The 25,219-nt window shown below is 39.0% G+C and overlaps 1 protein-coding gene across 1 annotated transcript in view; it reads left to right on the top strand.

Annotated features, from left to right (window-relative positions):
• lrp1bb (low density lipoprotein receptor-related protein 1Bb) overlaps window positions 1-22,097 on the top strand; it is a 393,508-nt gene extending 371,411 nt beyond the window's left edge. The window contains exons 89-98 of the mRNA XM_042494695.1: window positions 935-1,099; window positions 8,538-8,699; window positions 9,278-9,452; window positions 9,815-9,919; window positions 12,544-12,657; window positions 15,293-15,369; window positions 17,076-17,166; window positions 17,505-17,655; window positions 19,373-19,447; window positions 21,889-22,097. Of these exons, the coding sequence (XP_042350629.1) occupies window positions 935-1,099; window positions 8,538-8,699; window positions 9,278-9,452; window positions 9,815-9,919; window positions 12,544-12,657; window positions 15,293-15,369; window positions 17,076-17,166; window positions 17,505-17,655; window positions 19,373-19,447; window positions 21,889-22,029 (1,256 nt within the window). The 3' untranslated portion in view covers window positions 22,030-22,097. The remainder of the gene's footprint in view (window positions 1-934; window positions 1,100-8,537; window positions 8,700-9,277; window positions 9,453-9,814; window positions 9,920-12,543; window positions 12,658-15,292; window positions 15,370-17,075; window positions 17,167-17,504; window positions 17,656-19,372; window positions 19,448-21,888) is intronic.
• The last annotated feature ends 3,122 nt before the right edge of the window (window positions 22,098-25,219 follow it).

A 25,219-nucleotide genomic window follows, 5' to 3' on the forward strand; every position in this document is an offset into this window, starting at 1 on the left:
ACAAAATAGTACCTATAGATAGAATATGATTTAACATGTTGCTGCAGTATTTAAAGTGCAATATTGCTGAGTTTTACAATGTGTTTATCACACAAGTTGATATCGTGATGACAATTAAATATATATACATATATACATATATTGTGCAGTTCTAATGGAAACCCTTGCTCACACTGTGACAGTAGAAACAATATTCAACACACAAGATAATTTGATATACACTTGACACTCCTAGGTCTGGTCCATGTATGTAGGTATATTTGAAAACTTTTTCTATCATTTTAACCTCTTATAGTCTGCCATATACACAAATTGCATTTTAGGACACTGAAAATTGGATCTTTCCCTCCAGGGGGAAGATTTTCAGAAACTGTGTAAACCATATTTTTTGGTCTGTTAAACCAGTGTGTGCACAATAATCTCCTTTATGAGGCGTCACAAGTGAGGCAACATTTTGTGCAGTGGTGGACGTAGCCAAAAAAGTGCTGGTTCTAAACTTACTAACAGGTGTTTTCACATGTTTACACATACATGTACTATCACCTCACCTGTATTGGATATCAAGGGTGTCAGACTGCGCTATGGAGGTCACTGCTCCAGGGAGTTTTCTGTTATTAGGGTATGCTCTTGATAACACTTCAATTGTATCAGTTTGTTTTCATTTGGACAGAGATTTTTTAAATGGTGCTTGTGTGGATGGGATTTTTTTACTTTTTGGATCAGATAAGGGAGAAATCCAGATTTCAAAAAACACCCATGCATGTGTGAACTAGGTCTGATCATTATGGAAGCTTGTCAAAATGAAGCACCAACATCAAATCTGAACAGACATCCATAGTTGAACAAAGCCACCTCCTCCAGTTGTTACTGTCTGACAATAGCAGCATAGAACTGGTGTTGCACAGTAATCAGTATGGGCTTTGTTGTTGTGAAGGTGAACTGTGCCGTCCTCCCTGCGAGAATGGAGGCCGCTGCTTAGCCAATGAGAAAGGAGACTGGAGGTGCTACTGTTGGCCTGACTTTTCAGGGGAGCGCTGTGAGGTCAACCACTGTACAGACTACTGCCTAAACGGAGGCACCTGCATGGGCTCACCCCTGGGTAAGTCTACTTTAGAAATATATTGTCGAAAAGCATCTGCAGCCTGATTCCTACCTGCAACTGCAGTATATTTCACAGGTGTTGCTGTCTTTGTGTCCACCCTGTTGTTTCATCTCTATGTTGACATACAGTAAAACTTCAGATGATAGCCTGCCCCAATTAAAAGCCCAGTCCCATTTACTACCTAGGTGTGGCTACATATTTTGACAAATACACACCTGTCTCAATTAAAGCTGCACTCACCATGGGGTTTATTTTTATAGAAATGTCTTGGCTACCTGCTGAAGTTAATGTTAGTTGGCTGCTTAGATTGCACACCAATATAAATGTTTCAACTTTTGTGAATATGGAAACACTTGTGGTTATTTTAAGATGGGGAAGAGAGAATCTGACGCTAGAGATAGTGTCAGATTCTCTACAGCTACTCATTCAGTTCATTTAACTGAAACCATGAGCACCAAAGAAGACAGTAATACCAGCAGAGTTTAACAACAGAGATCCAAAAAAAGAGGTTTAAATAAACAATTTGATTATATTTCCATTTTTGCTGAGCAGCAGTTTTATGTGAAAGAAAATAAAAACCCCTCCCAATGCCAATCCCAAATATAAACCTATTGAGTTCAGTGATTTAAGTAAATAATAGCCCCTGCCATTAATTGAAGCTTTACGGTATTTGTGATATTCTCCTCACTAAAATCGAAGCATCCACTATGTATGAAAAGATGGTTCATGTGTTGTAATCTTTAATATTCACCTCTGGGCAGACTTGCTGAGAAAACGCTACCACAGACAGACATTTTCAATTCAGAGTTGCCCGCCCATTTCCTCCTGCACACTGACCCAGCGCATAATGGCATTCAACCACATTTGTCTTCCTCTAAACTTCCACGCCTTTCTCACTCCAGCTCACATTTGCCACATTACAGCTGCCAGTTGAGCAGTTTTTGTCATTGACGCTCCTGTCGAACAAGCCTCAAATATCAACCTTCTTCCATGTCAAGGTCTTCTTTCATGCTTTCATGGTTTCTGGAACAAACTGTTCTAACCCACAATTTAGTGGATGAGTGTGATGCTGAGATGTCGACTGCAGAATTGAATCAGGATGTACAGCCCTATTAAAAATGCTATCATTGATTTACAAGGCTGTACATCATCTTATTATCATAGCAATTACCCACAACATCTTCATTTCCATTTGTCATGAAAAGAAAAAGATTCACCAGAGCAATTGCCTTGATGCAAAAAGTATGGTTTGTGTTCCCACATAAATGTTTGATAATGGCAGAGCCTTATTCAAGTGGTGGTTTTGAATTTATTAAAGATGCTTTCATTTGAATGACATCCAGTAAATAAACTTAGAAACCAAGCAGTATGATTATGTGAGTCACAGTCGTTCTGCCAAAGTTGGAGAGATAAAAATGTGGGCTTTTGATTTTTTTATGCAAATGGCTTTGATTAAATGTTTATTCCTTCAAATAGACCAGGTTTCACTCCCTCCTGAAGCTTTGCTTAATTTTTCTTTAGCCTTTGGATTATATGTTCACCCAGCAGAAAGTAAAGAGATTTTTTTTTTAATCCATGTTATCTTGTTTCCCCTGTTTTTGTTTAGATTCTTTAAACAGCTGTACGTGACATAAACAGAAGCCAGGATAATCACTGCTGCTCATTAAACAAAATGGAGTCTGTCTGTCAAGATAGCAGAAGAATCATTTAACTTGCCGTGGGATCACTGCTGGGGGGGCTTCAGGACTGAATAAGTGAAGGGCAGGGCTTCTATTGGTGACAATCGGTCTTATTTGGTCTTCATTTACCAGCTCAGTAGATGTAGTCCAACATGCTACACTAGATGATGAATTGTATTTCTGTTTATGGTGGACAGCTGAGAGGGAAATGAAAGTGTTGTGATATGTGTGGTGCTGCTGGGAACACAGTGCCTTTTGTTTCATTCATGTTTGGCAATTTGTTTTTTTCTTATAGGGTCTTGCTGCACTGACCACATGTCCTTGAGGTAAAAGAATTGCTCTAAATGAGCAACCAAAGATGAGCAAGGCAGCGGATATAGTCAAACAGGGTTTCTTAAAGTCGCTGCTTTGGTGATTAAAAAAAGGGGCTGACGGCAACTTCACAATCAATTAGAGGATGGAAATAATCCAGTTTTATCTATAAAAACACAAGGTGTCAGTCCCTTTAACTGGTTTACACTCTTAATGGAACTTTTGGCAACAAAAGACACTTTAACCAAAGACAAACAACAGTTCTCATTTTGCAATGCTTTTATGACAATAATGGATGTTCAGAAAATTATTAATCATAGAAAAACCCATGTATGAAAGTAAATACAGAGCAAAAGTCCTCATAGTCATAACATTTTGCCATTTTACATTTTATTGTTGCTGACAGTAGGGGCTTTAAAAACATGCCAAAGCCACCAGCCCTGCTGTAGATAACAGTAATTATTTTATTCTAGAAAAAAAAGTGAAAACAGATGGTCCTGTGTCTTTCTAGTTCATCCCTTTATTTTAGCAGTGATGTCAACTAAGAACAAATGAGGTTACGAAACCTTGTCAGGTAACCAGATATGACATGAAGCCTATTAGTGTCTTCTACTGCATCTGATGGGAGATAGTGATGATACAGATGTAATCCATGGACTTTAAACTCTCCACATGGCCCATCTGTGTGGAATGTATGGTAGTCTATGTGCCCACTGTTTGTAGAAAAAGATGGCACTGATATAACATTTGCTGGACCAGGAAAACCTCCATTATTCATCTGCTAAATTGCTCCTTCAGCTTCATTTTTGTCTTTTTTGGATTAAGAGTAATATTATAATGCTTTAAGGTTCATTGTTGTTACAATAGAAACCCCACGTACATTTTTGCATGCTTTAATGTTCTAAAAACGTTTTATTTACTCATACTGTCTGTGCAGCAACATCTGTATTCACCCTCAGTTTGAGATGTTCTCTTTTAGTCTGTTTGTTTTCAAGCAACTCCTCACAAAAAAGCCCAGTCTTCTCTTATTGGTCAGAGATTCTGAGTCTTTCACATCTCAGCATCTGTGCACCATCTTCAGCAGTTGCCCTGATATTAGCATGTAGCTGCATATAGCAGTGAAGGCTATGTAAAAACAGTTGGACTGGTATTTTGAAGCCTTGATTTTGGCCTTTTGGCTGAGGTCATCTTGGATTTTTTTAGGGTGGAGATTACCCAAAGACTAAAGCTAGCTCGGTCAGCGTGGTGCATTTACAGCTATGGTTAACTGTGATAACACTCATGCCAATGCAAGTTTTTGGTTGCAGGCTTAAAACCATTAGACATAGTGTAGCCTACTTACTGGACATGTCTGACTCCTATAACCAAATGCTGAACAAGACTTTTGGTCAACCAGTAGTGAAAACACACTGAAATAGCAACAGCTACAACTACACCTATTAACTGGTTGATTGTGATTGTGACTCCAAACTTCCACACATTTAATTATGCATAAAAAAGGCTTAAAGGATTGGAAAAATTAACTAAAGGGACCAAAATCATGATTTTTTCCAGGCTGTAAACATGTTTATTTCTGCTGTAAAGTTGGGCATTTTAAAATGGGTGTCCATGGGGATTGCCATGTTTTTGGAGCCAGACAACTACAGATCTTGGCACCTCCACATTGGCTTCATTTTTCATACCTGGAGGCTGCTGCTTGGTAAACACTTGCAGTAGCGTGCCTAAAACAGATTACCATAAAAAAAAAAAATCCATCGTGAGCACACGTCAGCTTGTCCCGAAGTTGGAAAAAAAACGTTTTGGAAACAGAGTGTTCAGGACTATCTGAAGCTTGAAGTTTTTGCTCTCAATAATCACTTTTGCATTATGTAAATGAACTCCATTATTTAAAACATTGGCTTTTGTACAAAAATCTGAAATTGTAACATTATATATAAGACAGAATAAAAGGGGGAGCATAATAGCGATTAATAGCTTTAAAAGCATAGCCTGTTTAGAGAGCTTAAAACCCCAGCAGCCACTGAGTTAACAGAGAGGTGACTGGAGGCAGAATGATTGTCTTTTGGACATTTCAAACCCAGATTATCCCAGCCACAGAGTTGCAGAGTGTGAAATTACCAAGTAGTGTAGTGTGACCTACATGGAAGGACCTGTATCCATGGCAACGTGGTTGTATACTATGCAAGCAGTCGCGCCTGGGTAGTGACAATTGTTGTGTTTTCTGAACCTGCCTTAAACCAGCCTTGATACTTCTGTCCATTATGAAAGCATGAGTTACAGAAGGCGTGGAGTGCTCTGGTTTTGGAGGGAATATGACAAGCTGATTTGATTGAAGCGTTTCTACCGACTGATAATGTGTCACTCTTAACAATCACACCAATTTCACTTAAACAGTGGGGTGCAGCACAAAGCTTTTATCAAAGTAGATTTTCTATAGTGCTTAGCACTATGGTCGCCAAAACTGCAGAAATAAGTGGGACACACGTAAGTGTGCCTGTGGCACATGCTTGTGGTTTGCATTTCTACTTCTATCTCAGCGTCTAAAATGGAGCATGAGATGAGAGAAAGGTTTCTGCTGCAGCTAGATTTTGTTTCTGACCTTTGTGGTTATTGAGGAGCTGAGCCTGAAGCTAAAGCTCTATATGACCTGTATCAGTCTTTCACCAGTAGGCATGAGCGCTGTGACATTAAAACTGCTAATCAATACTTTTATATTGGCAGTAATGACTCCTCAGCTCTATGCAGCATTGCAGCACATTGTTTTGGTTTTTACTTAACTCTTTTTTGGTTCACTCTTGCCACTTTTATCAACTTTATTTTCAGCCACAGCATAAAGCTGTATTCAGCAACAAAGCTCTAATAAGTCCTCTGCATACTACCAGCCCAGCAACAGATGGCACACAGACTAAGTTAATTAGCGGGTAAACCAACATATTCTGACTCGACTCATCACATATTGCCCCGTGTTCTGCTGACTTTTGACATCTACATAATGATGCACTAAGTATGCTGGCTGCGTCTGTTGTTGACGTTCTTGGACGCCGTGTCAATTTATGCCTGTTGCATGCATTACATCTTTTCAAAATACATTTCTGGGAAATGTACACTTTCTAATCACCAGATGCACAATCTTTTTATATTATTTTTTTATTATTATTATTTTTTTTTTTTTTACTATTTTTTTTTTTTTTTTATTTCCTTGTGCAACCAATGCATGTGGTTGTGTTAAAAAAAACCCTACAGTTTTGGCTTTTCATTCATACAGGAAGCAAACACCAGACTCAAGGGTGAATACATCACCCCTCCAGCTTGCTCTATACTTACTTCCAGCTCCTTAAGTTATGTTGCTGACCAGCAGCGCTTCAAACTGACGCTATTCCGCAAGGTTATAAACTGATGATATAAACAAGTGGCAGTATTTGTTGACTTTGGAATGAGAACCATTTGGGTGAACATTGGCACCTTCCTTCAGGAGTTGGTGAGGACCAAAACAGAGCTAGAAGAAGAGTGTACATGCAGCAGACATCAGAGACACCAAGTTCTGATGTCTTATACAAGAAGAGGGAGCAAGCTTTTGCAGGGTGTCTGGGGTCACCGCTGAAACCTTGATTGTAAAACCTTTGGCCTATGGGTGCAAATTTAAAAAGCAGGGAAAGAGTATTCATAAATAAATCATATGTGACCATAAAATATTTTTTAGACCAGTCAAATTGCTGGACTGCCAATCACTTGAGAGATGTTACTAGTTCTGATTCACAATAATGAGGGTTGTATAAATTTGGAGGTGCCCTTGCTGGTAAAGGGTTGGCTTTTCCTCTCAAGTGTGCAGTATATGAATATGTGAGAGGTGAAAAATATAGAAAAACTTCTAAAGAAATTTCTAAAATGTATTTTAAAAAAGAATAAGTAGAACCACTGATTCCTCATGAAGCCACTTGAGGTCCCTTGAACATCTGATTAGGATGCTTCTTGAACGCCTCCTTGTTAGAGATATTCCAGACATGTCTGACAAGGAAGAAAACCGTGGGCAGACCCAGAACACGCTGGAGGAATTATATGCATATTATGTCTGGCCTGTGAACGACTTGGGATCCCCTAGATGGACTTCGAGGACAGAACTGAGACTAAGGGCACCTTAGCTGCTCTCCATAGGTGCCAATCTGCAGCAACCTTGACCCATACATGAATATATGTCGAAAAATGATGGATGGGTGGACGAATCTGCCTTATTTCATTGAAAAACTGGATGCTTTTTACTGCTTCTATTTAGTAACTGTCCAGGTGGCTGTGGGAGTATAATTTTCATACAATGTATGATTGACAGATTGACAGCCAATTGTGCACTGGAGCTGAGCAGAAACTGTAAAGTGCTGGATAGTTTAGTCCAATATAAGTATAATCATTTAAGCTAATATCAATTCTAGAAATTTTTATTTATTTATTTTTTTTAAATGGGTCATGAGAATGCAACTTGGTCTCACTTCCAACTTCTCAAATACCAGCATTTGGTCAGTGGCCCTGAGTGTCAGATACTGTCGCACTGAGACACCCTTTAGCAACCATGTCAGACATAGTGGGCATTGGCTTTTTGGGGGGGCTATAAGCAACTGCTGCAGTATAAAGGGCAAGAAATCTGCACAGGGCAGGTAGGAGTGGCAGAGGATGTGTCAAACAAACTCTAGACTTTCAGCCAGGAGACAGCTGTATGTAACCTGTGTAAAACCAAAGGTTAAGTTAATCAACTTATTTTATTAATTATGTAGATTGCTAGTATTTGTAGCATACTATGCTATTGACATTAGCAACAACCTTTCAAACTCATTTTAAGCCAAACTATGATGTTCTTTTTTCCCTTAACCTAACTACATGTATTTGTTGCCTAAAATGAAGGATTTTTTTTTTACCTACATAAAAAGTTTCGTTTGAACAGAGACTTTTAACAAGGGGAAACTGAACATTTCTTGTGAAAACTGATCTTTATTTGAAAAGTCATAATGCATGTAACAAACAGAAAATGACACGCCATCCCTGAACATTCAAAACTGATGCTGTTGGAGTACCTAGAGTGTCAGTGTTTTTTGTGTAGGGGCAGTGACTAAGTGTCTGTATTTGGGAGTGAGATTGTTTTTGAGTTTGTCATTTCATTTTCAAAGAGTCAGTCAGTCATTTTGCAAAACAGCTTGGTCATGTAGCTTTAGTCAACAGGAAGTGCATTTGTTGGGGACTATTTTTAGCTATAAGTGCTAGAGAGTCCTTATCGCAGCAGGACAGTGTATGTGAGAGAGAGACTAAATGAAACCTGCCACACAGTGCAAAGGCGTATGCATTAATGTGTTTAATTGATGGTACACAGACAACACTTGAGACTACAATCAATACATTGTTGGTTTTGGTCTTTTCATGCTCTTTTTTTTCATGATCTTTTCTTTCCTGTCTTTGTCCAGGTAAGCCCACTTGTCGCTGTCCTGTTGGTTTCTCAGGGCCTTTCTGTGAGAGGAGGATTTGTGACAACTACTGTTTAAATGGGGGAACATGTGACGTCACTCAGGGGAACCAGCCAGTGTGCCGTTGTATGGCAGAATATACCGGGGACCGTTGTCTTTACCGTGAGTCCTGCACACATTACTCGGTGGCAGCAAACACAACAAGCGATTATCGCCATGCACTCGCCCTCCATATGATTGACATTAGCCTTTCAAGTCTAGCCGCGAGAACAGTCACAACAAAGCATTGATCTGAATTCAGTTGTGCTGCACAAAATCTAAAGAACCGAGCATTTCAAAGTTCACACACCGAGAGTGTGGAACAAAAAACAACCCCCTAAAGTATTTTCCTTCCACAAACACCACATTTGCCTCTATTTGCAGATAATCAGAATCAAAATAGTCCCATCAAACAACCTTTGGGTGTTTCTGCATGGAAGTGATAATTTATTTTCTTTTGCATTGCTTTGTTATAACGGGTTGTGGGAAAACAATCTCAACTGCACATCATTAGTATTTTCCTACCATTGCATGCCCAAGGGGCGATGTGTTTTCATCTGTGGCTAAGATGTCATTTGATGTGGATAATTAAGTCCCATTAAAGCCCTGTACAATTCCAATCAAACCAGCTTAAACTATGTTCCCAGTTGCTCATTACACACTACCCCCTCTCTGTTTATCTCTCTGTGACTGTGGAACAGACATCTGTCATCACTACTGTGTGAACTCCAAGGCCTGCACGCTATCCAGTAGCGGCTATGTGGAGTGTGTGTGCCCTGCCAGGTTTGAGGGGAACAAGTGCGAGGTGGACAAGTGTCTTCGGTGCCACGGCGCTCCTTGCCTCATTAACGAGGAGACAGGAGATGTGGTTTGCAAGTGAGTGCTTGGTATCTGCCTGCTTTTCTTGTCCCTCATGCCTTTTGCTGTAACGCCAAGGCTTTATATAGTCTTCTGCATTTATGGAGAAGCATTAGTTCTACAGTGTTTCCTGAGGTCTCAGTTGGTGTATCCGCAGGCTCCAGGCTGAATGAATTGATTTGATTAAATCTGAAAAATTTATTGGGCCACGTGCCCTACAGCAATCAAGGTTCTGGTAATGTCAGTGAATTAGAAGCCAGGTGAACTCTCCCGCTTTATATGAATTATGCATGTGTTTGACAAATCCACCACGGTCTCGTTTTTGCTTCTTGTGTAGTTTTCTGCTTGTCGCTAGCATCCATTATTTCTTCACCCTCCAGTTGCACAAATGGCAGAATAGCACCGAGCTGTCAGCTGTGTGACGGATATTGCTACAATGGAGGCACCTGTCACCTGGACCCCGACACCAACCTGCCTTTCTGTCAGTAAGTCACTGCTTAATGGGTGAAGGAAAGTGGGAAGTTTTTCTTTTTTAAATGTTCTCCACTATTATTCACACTCACTGTTTCCATTCAAATACTGGCTCTGTGCCCCAGAAAGCCCGGCCTTCGACGCAACACTGATATTCACCAAGGGGTACCATCTCCCTGCTTGGAGAACAAGATAGATGTCTTCCTCTGGAAAAGAAATCCTTAAGTTGAGGGAAGGTTTGATGTCACTATGTGGAGGCCATAGCACAGCAGGAGGCTGAGTGCCAGTACACCATCTTATGCTGTGTGACACCTCACTGTGGCTTAAGGTTTTTAGGCAGATAAAAAATGGTTTCAAAGCCCCTTCAAAGCTTGCCATACTGAACATATCATACTGTTCCTCCTTGCAGTTAAGAGCTGATGTCAGGCCTCTCTGACTCTCTTCAGTAGTAGGTTTTAGAAGTTCTAAAAAAAGAAGCTGAGGTATGTGTCAGTGGCAGAACACGCAATAAAATCCAACGACATAAACTTGTAGCAGACAAAAGCTTGACTGGCAGACACGAGGGACTTATTGTGAGAGACTACTCAAAGCGCTGCCCATAGATTAATACCACCTCAACTGTAATCACATGCAGTGCTATTTTAAAAATCTCTCCAAGGAGGAAATTGGAAATCCATTTCAAAAGCCAAACTCGGTTTTTTTAACTGCCCATTGTCCACACTAGTTAAATTGAAATTCGCGGTCATCACTCAGAAATTCCAGGGGATAGAATCAATTTCTATGCAAATGATCCCATCTTATTCGATGAGGTTAACAGATCTTGATAATGTGGTTTATTATTTGCTGCAAAGAACAGAGATTATGTGAGATGATGGATATGTCTGTGTCAAGAAATCATAATGTTTGCCCTTAATACTCTGAGTAAATGCATATTTCATCAGGCCTTCCCAAAGCAAAAACCTTGCAGGGCAGAACTTCTTCAATTGCAAAGATAATTCTTGCATTAAATACTAAGAAAAAGGTTAAAGAGATTTTCAAAATGCATGAGTCAAGATATCTATGGTAAACATCCAAGCCCTTGACGTTATTCACTGAGAAATATTTAAATATTCTTCTTGAAAGGCATTTCAACTATGCAATAGCTCCTTTTTCCTACAATGCAGAAAATCTCACTTACTTCAGCAACTGTGTCGCCCCATTGGATCAATAAACTTGCATCAGTCAGTAGTAAAAACCACAACGGTAGTTTCATCTGAGGTATAACTTATCTCTGATGCTGGATTTGGACTGTGTGTTGACTTGGCATACTGTTTATGTGTCACTTTTCTCTCTCACTCTATTCCTAAATAATATTCTTTCCAGACCAACTATGACTGCTTTTTAAGGATGGCTTTTCAGGCTGGCCAAACAGTATCCAATACACCTCACTTTATAGGTCCCATATTCTTCTCAAATTAAAATATAGAATATGGTTTCATTGTTACTGTTGGGTAAGGTGCATAGGAATTTGCTCTCTCTCTCTGTATGGATTATTATTTTCATATTCAAGTCCTCATTGAGTAGTAACTTTAAAGACCTAAAATTTCTGTTGCTTTTTGATTTTTCTTTTTAACATTTCTCCACTTTGAAATACCACAAACTCTTTCTTCATTGATACATTTCAACAAGTTGCAACATTTTCTATATTATTTGTCAAACTGCAAAGAAATTATAGAGAGCTGAGGTAATGACACGTAACTTCCGAGTAAGTCTCCCCGCCTGCACAAGTTTTAGTTATTAGGTGCAATTTTGCATTCAACATTTCTATTATCGTTCTGTCTATAAATATTTTTATAATGAAGCATATTTCTGGGGATAACTTTCTTTATTCCAAGACATAAAGAAAAACTGAATTAATAGACAGTTATTTTCAAAAAGCTACAGTCGTTATGTAAACATAAAAGGCTCTGTTTCCAAGAATGGATTTTATGTTATTAGTATTGGTACCTATGTCAAGGGGGATTTTGAATGAGCTTTTCTTTTCCCTGGAACATAACTTGGAAGTTCTGGTTTCATTTTTGGCTCTCTATATAAACACATATTTTGTTCATTCCAAAGGCTTGTGATTGTGTTTAAGTACAAGGTAGTTAAAAGACCGTTGACTGATTGTCAACATTACTGTATGATTATGTTTGTGTTTTCTGTGTTTGTGGTAGGATATAATCCTCAAAATACAGCATTTTCTATACAGCATGTATGATTGTATTTTTAAATCTTAAACAGTTGGAATTATGTGAAAGTTTTATTTTTGTGTTCTTTTCTTTTTTTTCTCTTTTGTAATCAACTGACCACAAATCTTTTTTTTTATTTGTCTTCTTATTGCAATTTCTCCAAAATACACACCTCAGAGGTGTTACCACTGTAACAGACTCTTCTCTTGCAGATGCCTCTCTCACTTGGTGAGCAGTGAAATTGATTTGTGTTCATATTATTTATTTTGCTAATTTGCTTGATGCAGACACAACATTGACTTACCTCATTTTATGACTGAAGCTGCTGAAAGGGATTAGATTGTCAGTCTCCATTCATCAAGCAGCAAACAGTTCAACAATATACATTCTCTGGGCCCTTTTATCACTCCCAACACAATGTTTTGCAGCTGCACGTCAGGGTTCAAGAACCAACGTTGTGATGAGCTGGCCAACCCCTGCGATTACTTCTGTCAGAATGAGGGGATGTGCACATTAACAGCTCTTAACAAACCACGCTGCAAGTAGGTCCTTCTCACCTCTCCAGCTGTATTCAGAGCCCACTCACCCCTTTTTGTCCACACCCCACCCCGACTCCATCTGGCTCCATTTCAGCCTCAGTCCAGTACATGGGTTCTTTGTCGCAATGACGCCTTGTAGCAACTTATCATGTAATAAGTGTGATAAAGTAATGACTTGTCAAAAAGTAATTTAAAATAGGTTAAAAATAAAGTAGTGAACTGAAAGACATAATGATGGCATTATTATTTCACTAGATTATCATCACATTTCATTCTTTCTGGACAGCTCTGCGTCTTCATTTAAATTATTTCCAGTCATTTGAATGTGACCGGAGTGTGTCCTTAGTAAATTATTACTATCTGATTTTGATTGAAATGTGTTTAGTCACACTGAGCTGGCCCCAAGGACAACAGGACAGCAAACTACAATAATTAGCAAGCTTGTAAAGTTGTTGTCAAACACTTTCTTGTCCTTTGAGTTTTTGTTCTCTTTTTTACCAGTAATGCTCACAGCTTTGTATTTTACCAGGGGAGAAATGTGTTCCCACTCCTTTATTTTATCTGTTGCAATAATATTCAGTTCAAGTAAAATTATAGTACTTACTAACTTAAATTGACTTTGTTATTTAAATTTTTAGAAGCCATGCTATTACATCACATTTGTGTTATAAGTTTTTAGGTAATCCTTATTTAGGCAGGAAATCTCTAACCCCTTTTACACATAGATTATGCTATAAGGCCTCTACAAAATCCCTTCTTTATACCACCTTTGGATTTTTACACAGAACTAAATTTCAACGCCATTATGCCTCTTCAGTGTGTGATTTTAGACAGCATGCCGGCATCACGGAAACAAAAAACTACTGTGACATGGTAACGTGTCAGACAGTACTTTCTAAATTATAACAATGACATAATGTGGCAATAATAATCATTTACCTTCCCTGTTATATGGCGGCTGATCTCGTCTTCTCGCGCAGGGTAACCAGCTCCCAAATGTCATTGTTTTTTCTTTTGCGTTCGTTTCATTTCCGACTGCTGTTCTTCCTCTTTAAGTTAGCCACTAACTGGTGGTAGCTGCTTTTTAAATCTTCAGTGGTGGGTGGCATGCAGAACACGGCCCTGCCCATGGTCCTACCTGCTGCCTGTCCTTTTTACACAGACGTCAGTGCAGTGCTATTACTGCCTCCGTTGCCAGCATCTAGGTACAGCAACTCTGTCGCTCCATTCTTTGATTGTACCTTTTATACAGAATGGTGAGGTAGCATGATGGCGTGATATTCCTGCCGTAAACAGGTGAAATAAAGGGGGATTCAGAGATATGTTAGTGAGCTTTAGTAGTGATGGTTGGTAGATTTTGTTACCTTGGACAGAGTCATGCTAGCTGTTTCCCCCTTTGTCCAGTCTTTGTGCTAAGCTCAGATAACCAGCTGCTGACTGCAGCTTTATATTTACTGCACAGACATGAAAATGATATTGATCCTCTTATCCAACTGCTGGCAAGAAAGCCTACCCTACAAAATGGAAAACTATTCCTTTTAAATCTATATAATTATTATTACTGGAGGTAGTAGCAGCAGTTAGGCAAAGTAGATAAAAATATTTCCATTTTTTTTTATTTATATTAAACTAACGTACTTAATTTTGACATTGTTTAGGACATTATGAGCAGGTTTTAGCTGATGTGGCAGTTATTACATTATCAGTTGCTGCACGACTTTGTACCTTTGCTGCCCCTCACTGCCACCCATTCACTCATCTCATGCAGTCGTCACCCAGCACACAGAGATCGAGTGGGGGACTAAAACGTGACACTGTCTGTGTGATGTGGTACTCAGTCTGTGCATTTGCAACCTTTGCATGATGGCAAGTTGAATATGTTCGTTACTGACCAGGCATCACATATGCGTATAACTTCCTAGGCTGAACATCTCATCAGTAATCAGTGTTTATCTTTAGTGCCTTCAACACAGGTTAAGAGAGTGTCATCATTTCTTAAAGAATTAGTCTTTTCATGGTTTACGCCTCCCAAAGGAGATCAAACTCCCCGTTGCTCCCAATTCTCCATTAAAATTCATGCTGCTGTGACATTTCGTTCAACGAGGGCGTGATTCATTTCCCTGTGTATGGGGCTGCATTCTTATTTTTGATAGCCTGATGTTCTGATTCTTAGAGTGCATGTAATTTAGAGTAATTTCATTCTGTCATCATCCAGTCGCACCCACCAGATCACTCATGCTTTACAGACCCATCTGCGTCAGTCGTGTGAAATTAGATATCACCTCCTCTAACAAGGGTCATACATCACACCCATCGGATCCCATTGGAACACAAATGAGATGACGACTTGTTGTCCCGCTGTCATCCTTTTGATAATTTTCTACACTGAATATTCAACATGTTAATTCACACTGTTTATGGACACAACATGTATATACATAGTGCTCTCTCTCCAGGTGGTGTTTTGTTTGTGTTGGATCAAAGCACTCCATAGCAAGACTGAATCATAATGTGTTGTTTATGTAAGCCACGGTCACATCATAATGTAGTTCATTGTAAAGGTGTTTTCTCAGCAGTTTTTCTGCTGGAAAACGTATTCTAATGACAGTTTATTTTCACTCTCTTTTGACCTCATCAGATGTTCAGCCAATTGGGCAGGAACACAGTGTGAGAGACCCGCCCCTAAAAGCAGCAGATCAGACAACACCAGCGGAGGTGAGTTCTGGGAATTTCGAGTCTTATTACAAAACCTTAAGATATCCTGTGTGAACTCTCAACACATTCTCACTCCCAACTTTTAAATATGGCAGGTTGATCAGTGGTCTATCCCCAGCTCACAGTTGTTCAATGTTGATATTTGGTTGAATTTAGGTTGTGATGCCGGGTGACCAAAATTCTATGTCAGGACAACATCTAAATACCATCATCAGTTTGACGTAGAATACTGATGAACAGATGACATTGATATTTTAAGGTTAATCAGTAACCAGCATCAGATATCTTCTGAATGTCTCATACCAACATCCTCTTGAGGCAGAATAATGACCTTTAGTCATGAGGTATGGTGACCAAAACCTAGTGTTTGCAAAACATTATGATGTTAACATCAAATTTTGTTAACTTGATTGTCATTCCAAACAACATTTACCATCTGTCCAGCGTAAAAGTCCAACATCTTTGTGACATCATATTGTCGCCCAGTCACAGCTGGGTACATTTTAAGTATCCTACTCTAGCGTTAGTTTTAGATGGTCAGGGGCGGTGTGTCAACTTCAGCTCATAACATGCAGTGTCTTTTCAAAGTAAACTTCCAAGTTCACAGGAAAAGTAGGTATCTTGACCTACTTTATGTTCAAATTACGATCTATACTCTCTCTACTTGGTAACATTTAGAACGACAATCATAGTTTTGGTTAAAATAAGTATGTATGTTGTGGAACTCAAGTAAGTTAAAGAGTATATCACGAGACGTGATTTTTGTTTTGTGACATGTATGTCGTGACTTTTTTGTTTTTGTAAATCAATATTTCACATGTAACAGGAACAGCGGTCTCCTGGGTGGAAGTCCTGTGTTTGTTTGACCCATCCGCCACCTCTCTCAGCCCACGCACACTCTTGCTTTTTTGTACTACATCATTGCCATGAATGGTTTTACATTGGAGTTAATTGAAAGCCCCATAAATGTCATACAGACACTACAGGGAGCCTTGTGTGCTGGAATCAAACATGATGGCCACTGACCAAGCTGCCATATTTGATGCCCTGGGAATGGGAATTGGCTGGGAAAGCATAAAATTTCTACTGTTTCCCCATTCCATTTTAGTCAAATTTATCAGAATGATCACATTTTTAAAACATCCACACATTCTTGCAGGCAGGTTTATAGTTAATCCAACTCGTGCCGCACAATTGGACATGATGCTGATTGGCACCGTAACTAAAGAATTCCTGTACTCCATCCAACCTAGCCAGTTTGCTGTGTTTGAACAGAAAAAGCCTTCAATCAGTAGGTTTACCTCCTTTGAATAAGAGGAGCTGCTGCTGCCAGCCCAGTAATACATTGAAATCTCTTAAGTAAAGTAAAAAGATAATAATTATGATTGTGAGCCTTATTACCCTTGGGACTTCTTCTATTCTCCATTTTCTAACTAAGATCTTTGCAATTGTTAAAAAAAAAATGCACATCTTTATAGAATGCATGGGTTTGTTCAAATATTACTTATAGCCCAAATGTAATGGACAGTTGTTCTGAAAATAGAGTTAACTTTGCAGTCAAACAACCCCAAGGGGAAAAGACAAGGCCTTTTTTGAGGTGACAGTCAAGGATGGTTCCATACAATATGTCACTATCTGAGCCCATCTCAGTGCTTTTCAATCGTTACTCATCTCTCCACACCATCTCTCCCCTGTCTGTCTCTCAGGGAGCATAGCTATCATTGTGCCTCTGGTCCTGCTGGTTATCTTGATAGTGATGGTGGTAGCAGGTGTTTACATCTGCAGACGGAGGCAAAGGTAAGTAAATAAATAAAAAAATTACAAATAAGAAAGAGGCTTCTAAGTGGCAACAGATGATGAGAGATCCAACACTACACAGCTCTGAAGATGAATAAACATCTTTGCTTTATAAATAAAAAAGTTTGTTTGTTCCAGCATGTTCAGCAGGACACACAACCTCTGCACTGAGCCTCTGATTATAATTCAGCTTTTAGCTCTGCCCAGCAAAGCTATATACTCCAAGTGTGCCAAGTAGTTTGATATGATTTGTTTTGTGGAGCCGTGCAAAGCTGTACAGCATGTTGACCTGCATGTTGTGTATCATGTTAATGACTCCTGGCTCCGCATCACCTCAGGGGAAAACGTGTTCAGAGGCAGCCCATGACAAACGGAGGGATAAACGTGGAGATTGGGAACCCGTCATACAACATGTATGAAGTGGACCATGACAACCATGCTGATGCAGGAAGCCTGCTGAGACCCAACTTCACGCTGGACCCTCACAAGGTTGGCTTTATAAACTCAAAATTAAATTAGGCTCAGTGCCAACAGAAAACTAAAGCTTTACATCTGCCTCAGAACAAATTTAATTTTCATTTTTCTTAGCTCTTTGGGTGTTTTATGCAGTGCAAGAAACGGCTGCTGCCACAATGACAAAAAATACACGCTCATTTTTAGATTTTTACTTGAAGAGTTTATTGTTTAAAAAAGATTCTTCTCATTAAAAACAGGATATTATTTATGTTGTTTGTTAATATTACTCTGACAAATGAATCAGTTTTTACAAAAAACTTCATTGTTCAGTCTTTTACACCAAACTCACACGCTATAATTACATATATATGAATAAAACACTTATAGTGTAGTAATAATGGACAAACTACCATTACATCACCCACTGGTTTGTGGACTGCCCTTTTGAAGCCTCAAGTTTGGCAATTCAGTCATTGCCATATTGGTTTTTGGTCCCAGAAGTAACCATATTTGGATGAGAGGTTGGCAATGACACAGACTGTAGCGACTTCTCATAGACAGCCTGTTACTCAATAGACTCCACCCTTTATTATGCCTAACTTTGAAAAAAATAAATAAATCAGGTGGCAGCAATACACTGCCATACAACCTACTCAATATACAAGAGATACCTGGAGAAAATATTGCAGTTAGTTGAGTTGAATGTTAAAAGTTCAAACCTTTTTGAGTCAGATGGAATAAAAACAAAGCATCAATTGTATGTATGTGAAGCTAGTTTGTGAAAGTATAATCACTTCTTAACACATCCTTGAAAAATAATGCCGTGCTTGAGAAGGAAAGAAGCGTGGCTGATGTGACTGGCCTTGATTGATGCCAATCCTTATCACACTTGCTAATTATTTAACTTGTTGCACAAGTGTCACTGCTGCACCAGCATTTCTAGTCGAGAAAATAGCGACGCCCCAGCTGAACCTGCATAATTATCTGTGCTTTAACTCATTACATCTGCATCTAAGAATCAAGTATGAGACGATATACAATAAACTTTTGGTAACCTGAAAAAAAAAACACAGTCTAACTCTGTGTTGAATTGCAGCAAGGAGAAAGGACTCCAACCAATTACTTTACAACATTATAATAATGATTCTGTGTTGTGTTCTTTGGTACAATAACTGTGATAATGTTATGTCTAGTTTTGGTATAAATCAAATGAAATTACATCAGGTTTTGGTTTAGAGATTTAGTAACAGCTGTCTACAGAAGTGTGCAGGAATGTACCAGTGGTATGAACCAGTGGGACTTCCATCCAGCCGCTGATTTATTCTGTTCATGGCCCTCAACCCTACACTAACACTCGGCATATCAAATGAATCATAACACTTCCACTGATGTTGTTATCTAACTTACCTGCTAGAGTTTCGAGCCTAATGCTATTGCTTCTTGCCCTGCCAACTTTGACATCTGCTATTGTCAGTCCAATCTGGCTGTATTTTCCAAAGAGGCACGCTGGCTTGAATCTCAACCAGCTTCTGTATTCAGCTACACTCTCTTGGTCCCCTACAATTCCCTACTTCTTTAATTCAGTGCTTTTCATTTTGAGTCATGCAAAATTTGAACAACTGAAATGGTTATAAAATGTGTAAATAGATTTAAGAAGTAGATGGCCGTGCAGCATATGCATCAAACTGTTTGCTGTGTTAGTATACTTAACGTTACAGTGTAAACAGAGGTGGTGCTTGTTGTGTTACAGGGCTGGTGTGTAAAATCCAGTGACCCTCACACCTTGGGCATGAATAATGTGCCCAAGGAGGTAATCCCTGGACAGGTGAATTTTCTAAATTTCACTTTGTGTTTGCCCTCCAGAAAATAAATTCACTTGTGTAGGCAAACAGTGTGCACTGTGCAGTTACCTGGCAGACATTTTAAACAAGTTGATGTGATTACTTGAACCAAATGTGAATCAGGACAGAGTGAGTCAAGGTAACATCCACAGTCATCTAGGGCTGTTTTCTACTGCACTTAAATTCATTTATACTGTTTGTTTGTTTGTTTGTTTGTTTGTTTTAAAGCTACTACTGTGCTATTTAGACAGTGGGCTTGCATGGCTTTATATCTCCTGGTTGTGCTGTATGTTACTGTTAGGGCTGTCACGATTTTCCATATCCATGATTCCATTAGTATTTAGTTTTTAAGGTCATGATTTGATTCAATTTTGATTTTAACTGTTTTTTCAGCGCCAAAGGTTATGCCATCATTAGAAAAATCATGTATTGATTCGTGAAGGTCAAGATCTTTGGTTTAACGCTGTGACAATTGTCATTTACATTTTCAAATTCATTTAAAAAGATATATAACTACCATACATTTTATGGAATTTACCACACTAAGGCCATATGATCAGATCCATTAGGTTATTTAAAATGTAATAAATAGCAATAACTTATTTCATCAGTTAATTGAACAAACTTAAAACACTTAAAATGCACATGATGGTAGAATGGTTCTTTAGAGAAACAGCATGAGTTCCCTCACTTGTTAAAAACCAATTTCACTTCGCTGGCACAGCCTTTAAACTGTAAGTTTTCTGTCAAAGTCGGCTATACAGAATACTGAGAAATTTGCCAATCCTGCTTTGATTACAATGATCAGAATCCAAAGCTCATTTAGATCAACCAGTACTCAAAATCCTGACAGCCCTATTTTGTGTACTGTTGCTTGCTGAATAACAATCCACTAATACAGTATGCATGAGTCCGACGTGCTTTTCTTTGTACTGTTTCAGATAGTTATACGCAGATGTTTAGCCCACTTTTTTAAATCTTGATAATCACAGTGGACTTTCCTTAAAGCTGCGCTAATCAGCATTTTTCTGATATTAACACTGGCTTGAATGGCCCTGGGTAATTTTAACAAGAGGTTCCCTGTAGTGATGAACCCACAGAGAATTATCCTCCAATTCTGCAGTCCCCTTCAGCTATAAAGATATTAAGTCTGTTTTAGCTCATTACTTTTTCTCTCTTTTTTTGCAAACTGGACAGCAAATTCTGTTCTTAGCAACCTTGTCTTCAGACACAGCAGCTGGTAAACTGACTGGATGCTATCCGCCCAGCACTAAACAGCAAAGAAGCAAAGTCAGTGACAGTTATAAATGTATATATAGCAGCTAAAGAGCCAGATGTTTGTCTGACGTGATGGTGGAGACCAAAAACAAGCCTAAAGAGTGAATATTACAATTCATCAGGTGAACAGAACACAACTCCAGATAAATGATATTGCTGTTCAGTATCTGCTGGCTTTTTAGAAGTATTTTGTAATTTTTGCTATAGCAACACTGTAGGATGATCTGTCTGTTCTCAGCCAGGCGGTCTCACACCCAACTCGTCAAATATTGCTGCTTTGTCTGTGATCTCGGTGTGAGATACCAACGCGAGAGGCACCTTCTGTGGTGGTATGATACACACCGAACAGCAGCAGTTGTTGACGCAGTGGGCAACAACCCAACTTACTGGCACTTTGTCAATGGATGTCACAGCAAGACACTGACACACAGGGGCACCCTTCACTGCTGTATGAAAAAACAGTCAGCAGCATTTCGTATTGCAGCCTGCAGCTACTGCAATATGAATGATGAGAAAGATAGAGAGGTGAGGTGGATGGGTCAATCAAACTTTAGGCTTAAACCCTCAAGACCACTGTTTTCCTCCCATGTGAAACAAAAAAAAATGAATAGAATGATTATAATAATAATGTATGGTGGGTAGCATTTTATGAAGTATGTTACTTGACGTTACATAACATTGCTTACGGCCATATTTATTTTAAGGTAAGCCAAGGGTTTAATTCATCCTAAACATAACCAATAAGACATTTCTTGCCTAAACTTTAAGAAATAAACCCAAGAAAAAGTGTTTTATGTACATTGTAGGTTTATTTTGAAAGAGACTGTATGCATATAACAAGCAGAAACTGCACATTTCCTGTAAAAAGGAAGTTTGTCTTGATAAAAGGACACCATGGCCATGTCGTAAATTGTCACACTGTGCCTGGAGTTTCAAAACTGATGCAGAAGGTTACCTAGTGTGTAATACTTTGACATGTAAGTCGACTGACAAAGTGGCAGTATATGACGAGTTGGGATGAGAGTCCGTCTCAGCTTGTTCCAAAACAACAAAAATCTTTTAATGCAGCTTTAAGACTCCCACTGTTCTAAAGTCATTTGTGTCAACAAATATTAATGTTTCTCCATCATCTTTCCTTCCTGTACAGCCCATGAACTACTCTAACCCAGTGTATGCAAAGATCTATATCGACGGGCAAAACTGCCGGAAGCCAGTCATCAGTATTGACGAGAGGAGAGAGCTACTCCCAAAGAAACTAGAGGGGACAATTCATGAAACCGCCGCATAGCCTAACTTTACACTTTGTACTTCTTTTTTTACCACAGTGTACAATGTATAATATGAAGGAGGAAAGAAGAAGTTTTCTATTTCCTATGAGGCTCTTAGGTTTTACCGGTTTAGCATCAGCATAATGTCCTTGTTGGTGTGCTGAAGAGATTTATTTTCCATTTACTGTTTGCTTTCTAATGTTTGTCAAACATAAGTTATACAGCACTACACTGTATACTTTGTGACACTAAAGTAAAGCTGCTGATTTGCAAAAACTTTATTAACACCATAAGCCACACTTGTGCACAGTTTAAACCTTAAAATGCAGTGCTAAAATTTGTACCCATACCTGTTTCTAGTTCAAGTGGAATACGGACAGCGTGTCGTTTTGTGAAGGTTAAGAAAGCAGGTTGGCTCAATTTTTCTGAACAAATGTAAGTATAGTAAAGAAGAGTTGGGTTGTTTCTAAGGCTTTTTTCTCTCCTTTTTCTTTTTCATATGTCATATGACATACCGACCACAAAGCTTCACAGCTTAGCAATGACGCCTGATATTTTTGAGGTTTTGTCTTTTTTTTGTCCTCGCTACCCAACAGATCTATTGACTGGATTTCCAGTGAAGGTCATACTATCAACATTATCTTTTCTCACACAATATGTAATTCCATAGGTCTTGTGTCTTTTTCCATTTCCGTGGATTCCAGCTCCATCCGCTCTGTTTTCTACAGTAATAAACCACAGGAACTTATCTTTTGGTGAAAGAGATTGAAGCCCACCTTGAATGTTCTGCGATCAGATTCCAGATCCCGTACTGTACACTGAAAAGACAGATAGTGAATACCATATTTTTCTAGGTCTCATATATCAACAGATGGATTAAAGATGTAGACACGAAAGAGATTTACCACAGCTACAAAAAGGTTATTGAGAGTTATAAACACATCTGTTACTTCAGAAAAGGAAGATGATAAATATAAGAAATTTTATAATTTTGTATTTGATTTGTATGTTGTTTGGCTGCTTGTATTTTGAAGAAATGTATTAAATGTAAGTAATTTTTATATAAAATGTAAATCGATATTGAATAAAGGGGGCTTATTTCCACTTTGTATCTCTTTCTAAGGCTACGGCAGATGACAACATAGCATATTCAACCCCACAATCAAACTGGCAGAGTTGTTATATTTCCGCGGTTCACATGCCACTGACCTGACAAGTCAATCAACAGTGTGAGGTCTTTTACTTGCTGCGCACAGGAAGGTGGCTGATGGGAGATTATTGCCCTCCCTGTGTGTGCAGGAAGGCCAACACCATTCATTACCTGGTGGTGGTGACACAGCGGCTGTGCCACCTGCTGAATGATAATTCAGTCTCCTTTTACTTTACTTACAATGGCTGTCTCTCTACACACTTCACCTCCTCCCTCACCATGGCAACCAGAGGAGGCAGCAGCACTCCTGCCCTTTCTCCATCTGTCTGTGCTATCGGCTGGATCTGCCAGCACACCCAGCCCACCACATTTTGATGATGGTACAAATAGATGCCACAGTTTCCAGCTTCCTTAATTGTCCTCCACAGTAAACTCAGTGAAATGTGCTGTGATGACACAGGATGTTTACAAAATGTTAAATGTCCACATTATTATTAAAGGTTATGTGGTAATTGGACATGTGTCTCTCAGATAAAGACAAGCCAATTTGATAAAAGAAAGAGGAATGGCTAGACAAATGTGGATGGCTCTGCTGAAACTGCAGCTAAGAAATTAAGTGCTAATCAAATATTCAATATGCCTGCGCTGGGTGAGATTTATTGTGTTTCAACATGTGAGCATCTTGTTTCAAAGTTCATCTCAGTCTCTTTTATAAGAATAGTTTGGGAGGCAGTAGTTTGTCACTAGGTGAAGGCTGGTTTCAAGGCCTGGATGGACATGAAACTCTCATGGTTAAATTTCCAGTACAAAAGAGGAATTAAGGCATTGGAAAATATCTGGTTCTTCTTTAAAAAAAAAAAAAAGTCAGAAGTACAAGCCTGTCTTCATAAAAACATAAGGAGAAAAGTCAGCTACAACACCCCAGGAGCATTGTGAGAGAAACATCCGTTCACAGAGCTTCAAATTCTGATTCTCTGTTCTGCAACAACAGGGCTGATGGTCCTCATAGTATTCAGAGCCATCTGCCATACCAAACTGATGAAAAGACCCATGCAACAAAAGTTGAAAGAATTATAAAGGATTACTATGACATAAACTTTAAGTTTATTTAAACTATCCAGGAGACTTCTGTTTTGCTCTTTGTAGGATTAACATTCAGGATATCAGTAAAAGAAACATCTATAATGGTAATTTAGTGGTATGGTATGGTAAACTAAACAAAAAGTTAAATGCAACACTTGCTTTTCCTACTATCTTTCACAAGTTTAAGTTAAAGACCTTGGACATTTTATAGATAGAGATATGATATTTTTTGTAGATATAGATATAATAGATATTCCTCTCTAGGAGCTCGTCTCCTTTTCCAAGATAATCCATTTACTTGACAGGTTTGGTATATCTTGATGTTAATTAAACAGCACCATTACTACACAGGTGTGCCTTGGCATGGCCATAGTAAAAGATCACTCTGAAATGTGAAGTTCTATCAAACAACACAATACCACAGGTGTCTTGGTGTAAAGGGAGTGTACCATCAGCATGCTGACTGCAGGAATGTCCACCTGAGCTGTTGCCTGTGAAGCTAATGTTTCTTTCACTACCATAAAGTGTCTCTAATGTCGTTTCTGTTAATTTGGCAATAAAACCGGCCTCACAGCTCCAGACCACATGTAGCCACATCAGATAAGGACCACCACATCCAGCATCTTCACCTGCTAAATCATCTGAGACCAGCCACCCAAACAGCTGATTGCAAACCCTGAAGTGAGTCTTGACCTGACCGTAGTTGTCATTGTTGCCAACTAGTGCGGTTACGAGGCTGGCTGGATGTACTGCCAAATTCAGGGAAACAACATTGGGGATTAAGGGCAACAGCTCTGGTGGACATCCCTGCAGTCACCATGCCAATGGCACAGTCCCTTAAAGCTTTGTGGCATTTTATTGTGTGATCACACTGCATGTTTTAAAGTGGCCTTTCACTGTGAGGATCCAGAGGCACACCTGTGTAGTAAGCATGGTGTTTAATCAGCATCTTGATATACCACACCTGCCAGGTGGCT

Source organism: Plectropomus leopardus, chromosome 10, assembly GCF_008729295.1.
Source record: "Plectropomus leopardus isolate mb chromosome 10, YSFRI_Pleo_2.0, whole genome shotgun sequence".
Taxonomy (NCBI): Eukaryota; Metazoa; Chordata; class Actinopteri; order Perciformes; family Serranidae; genus Plectropomus; species Plectropomus leopardus.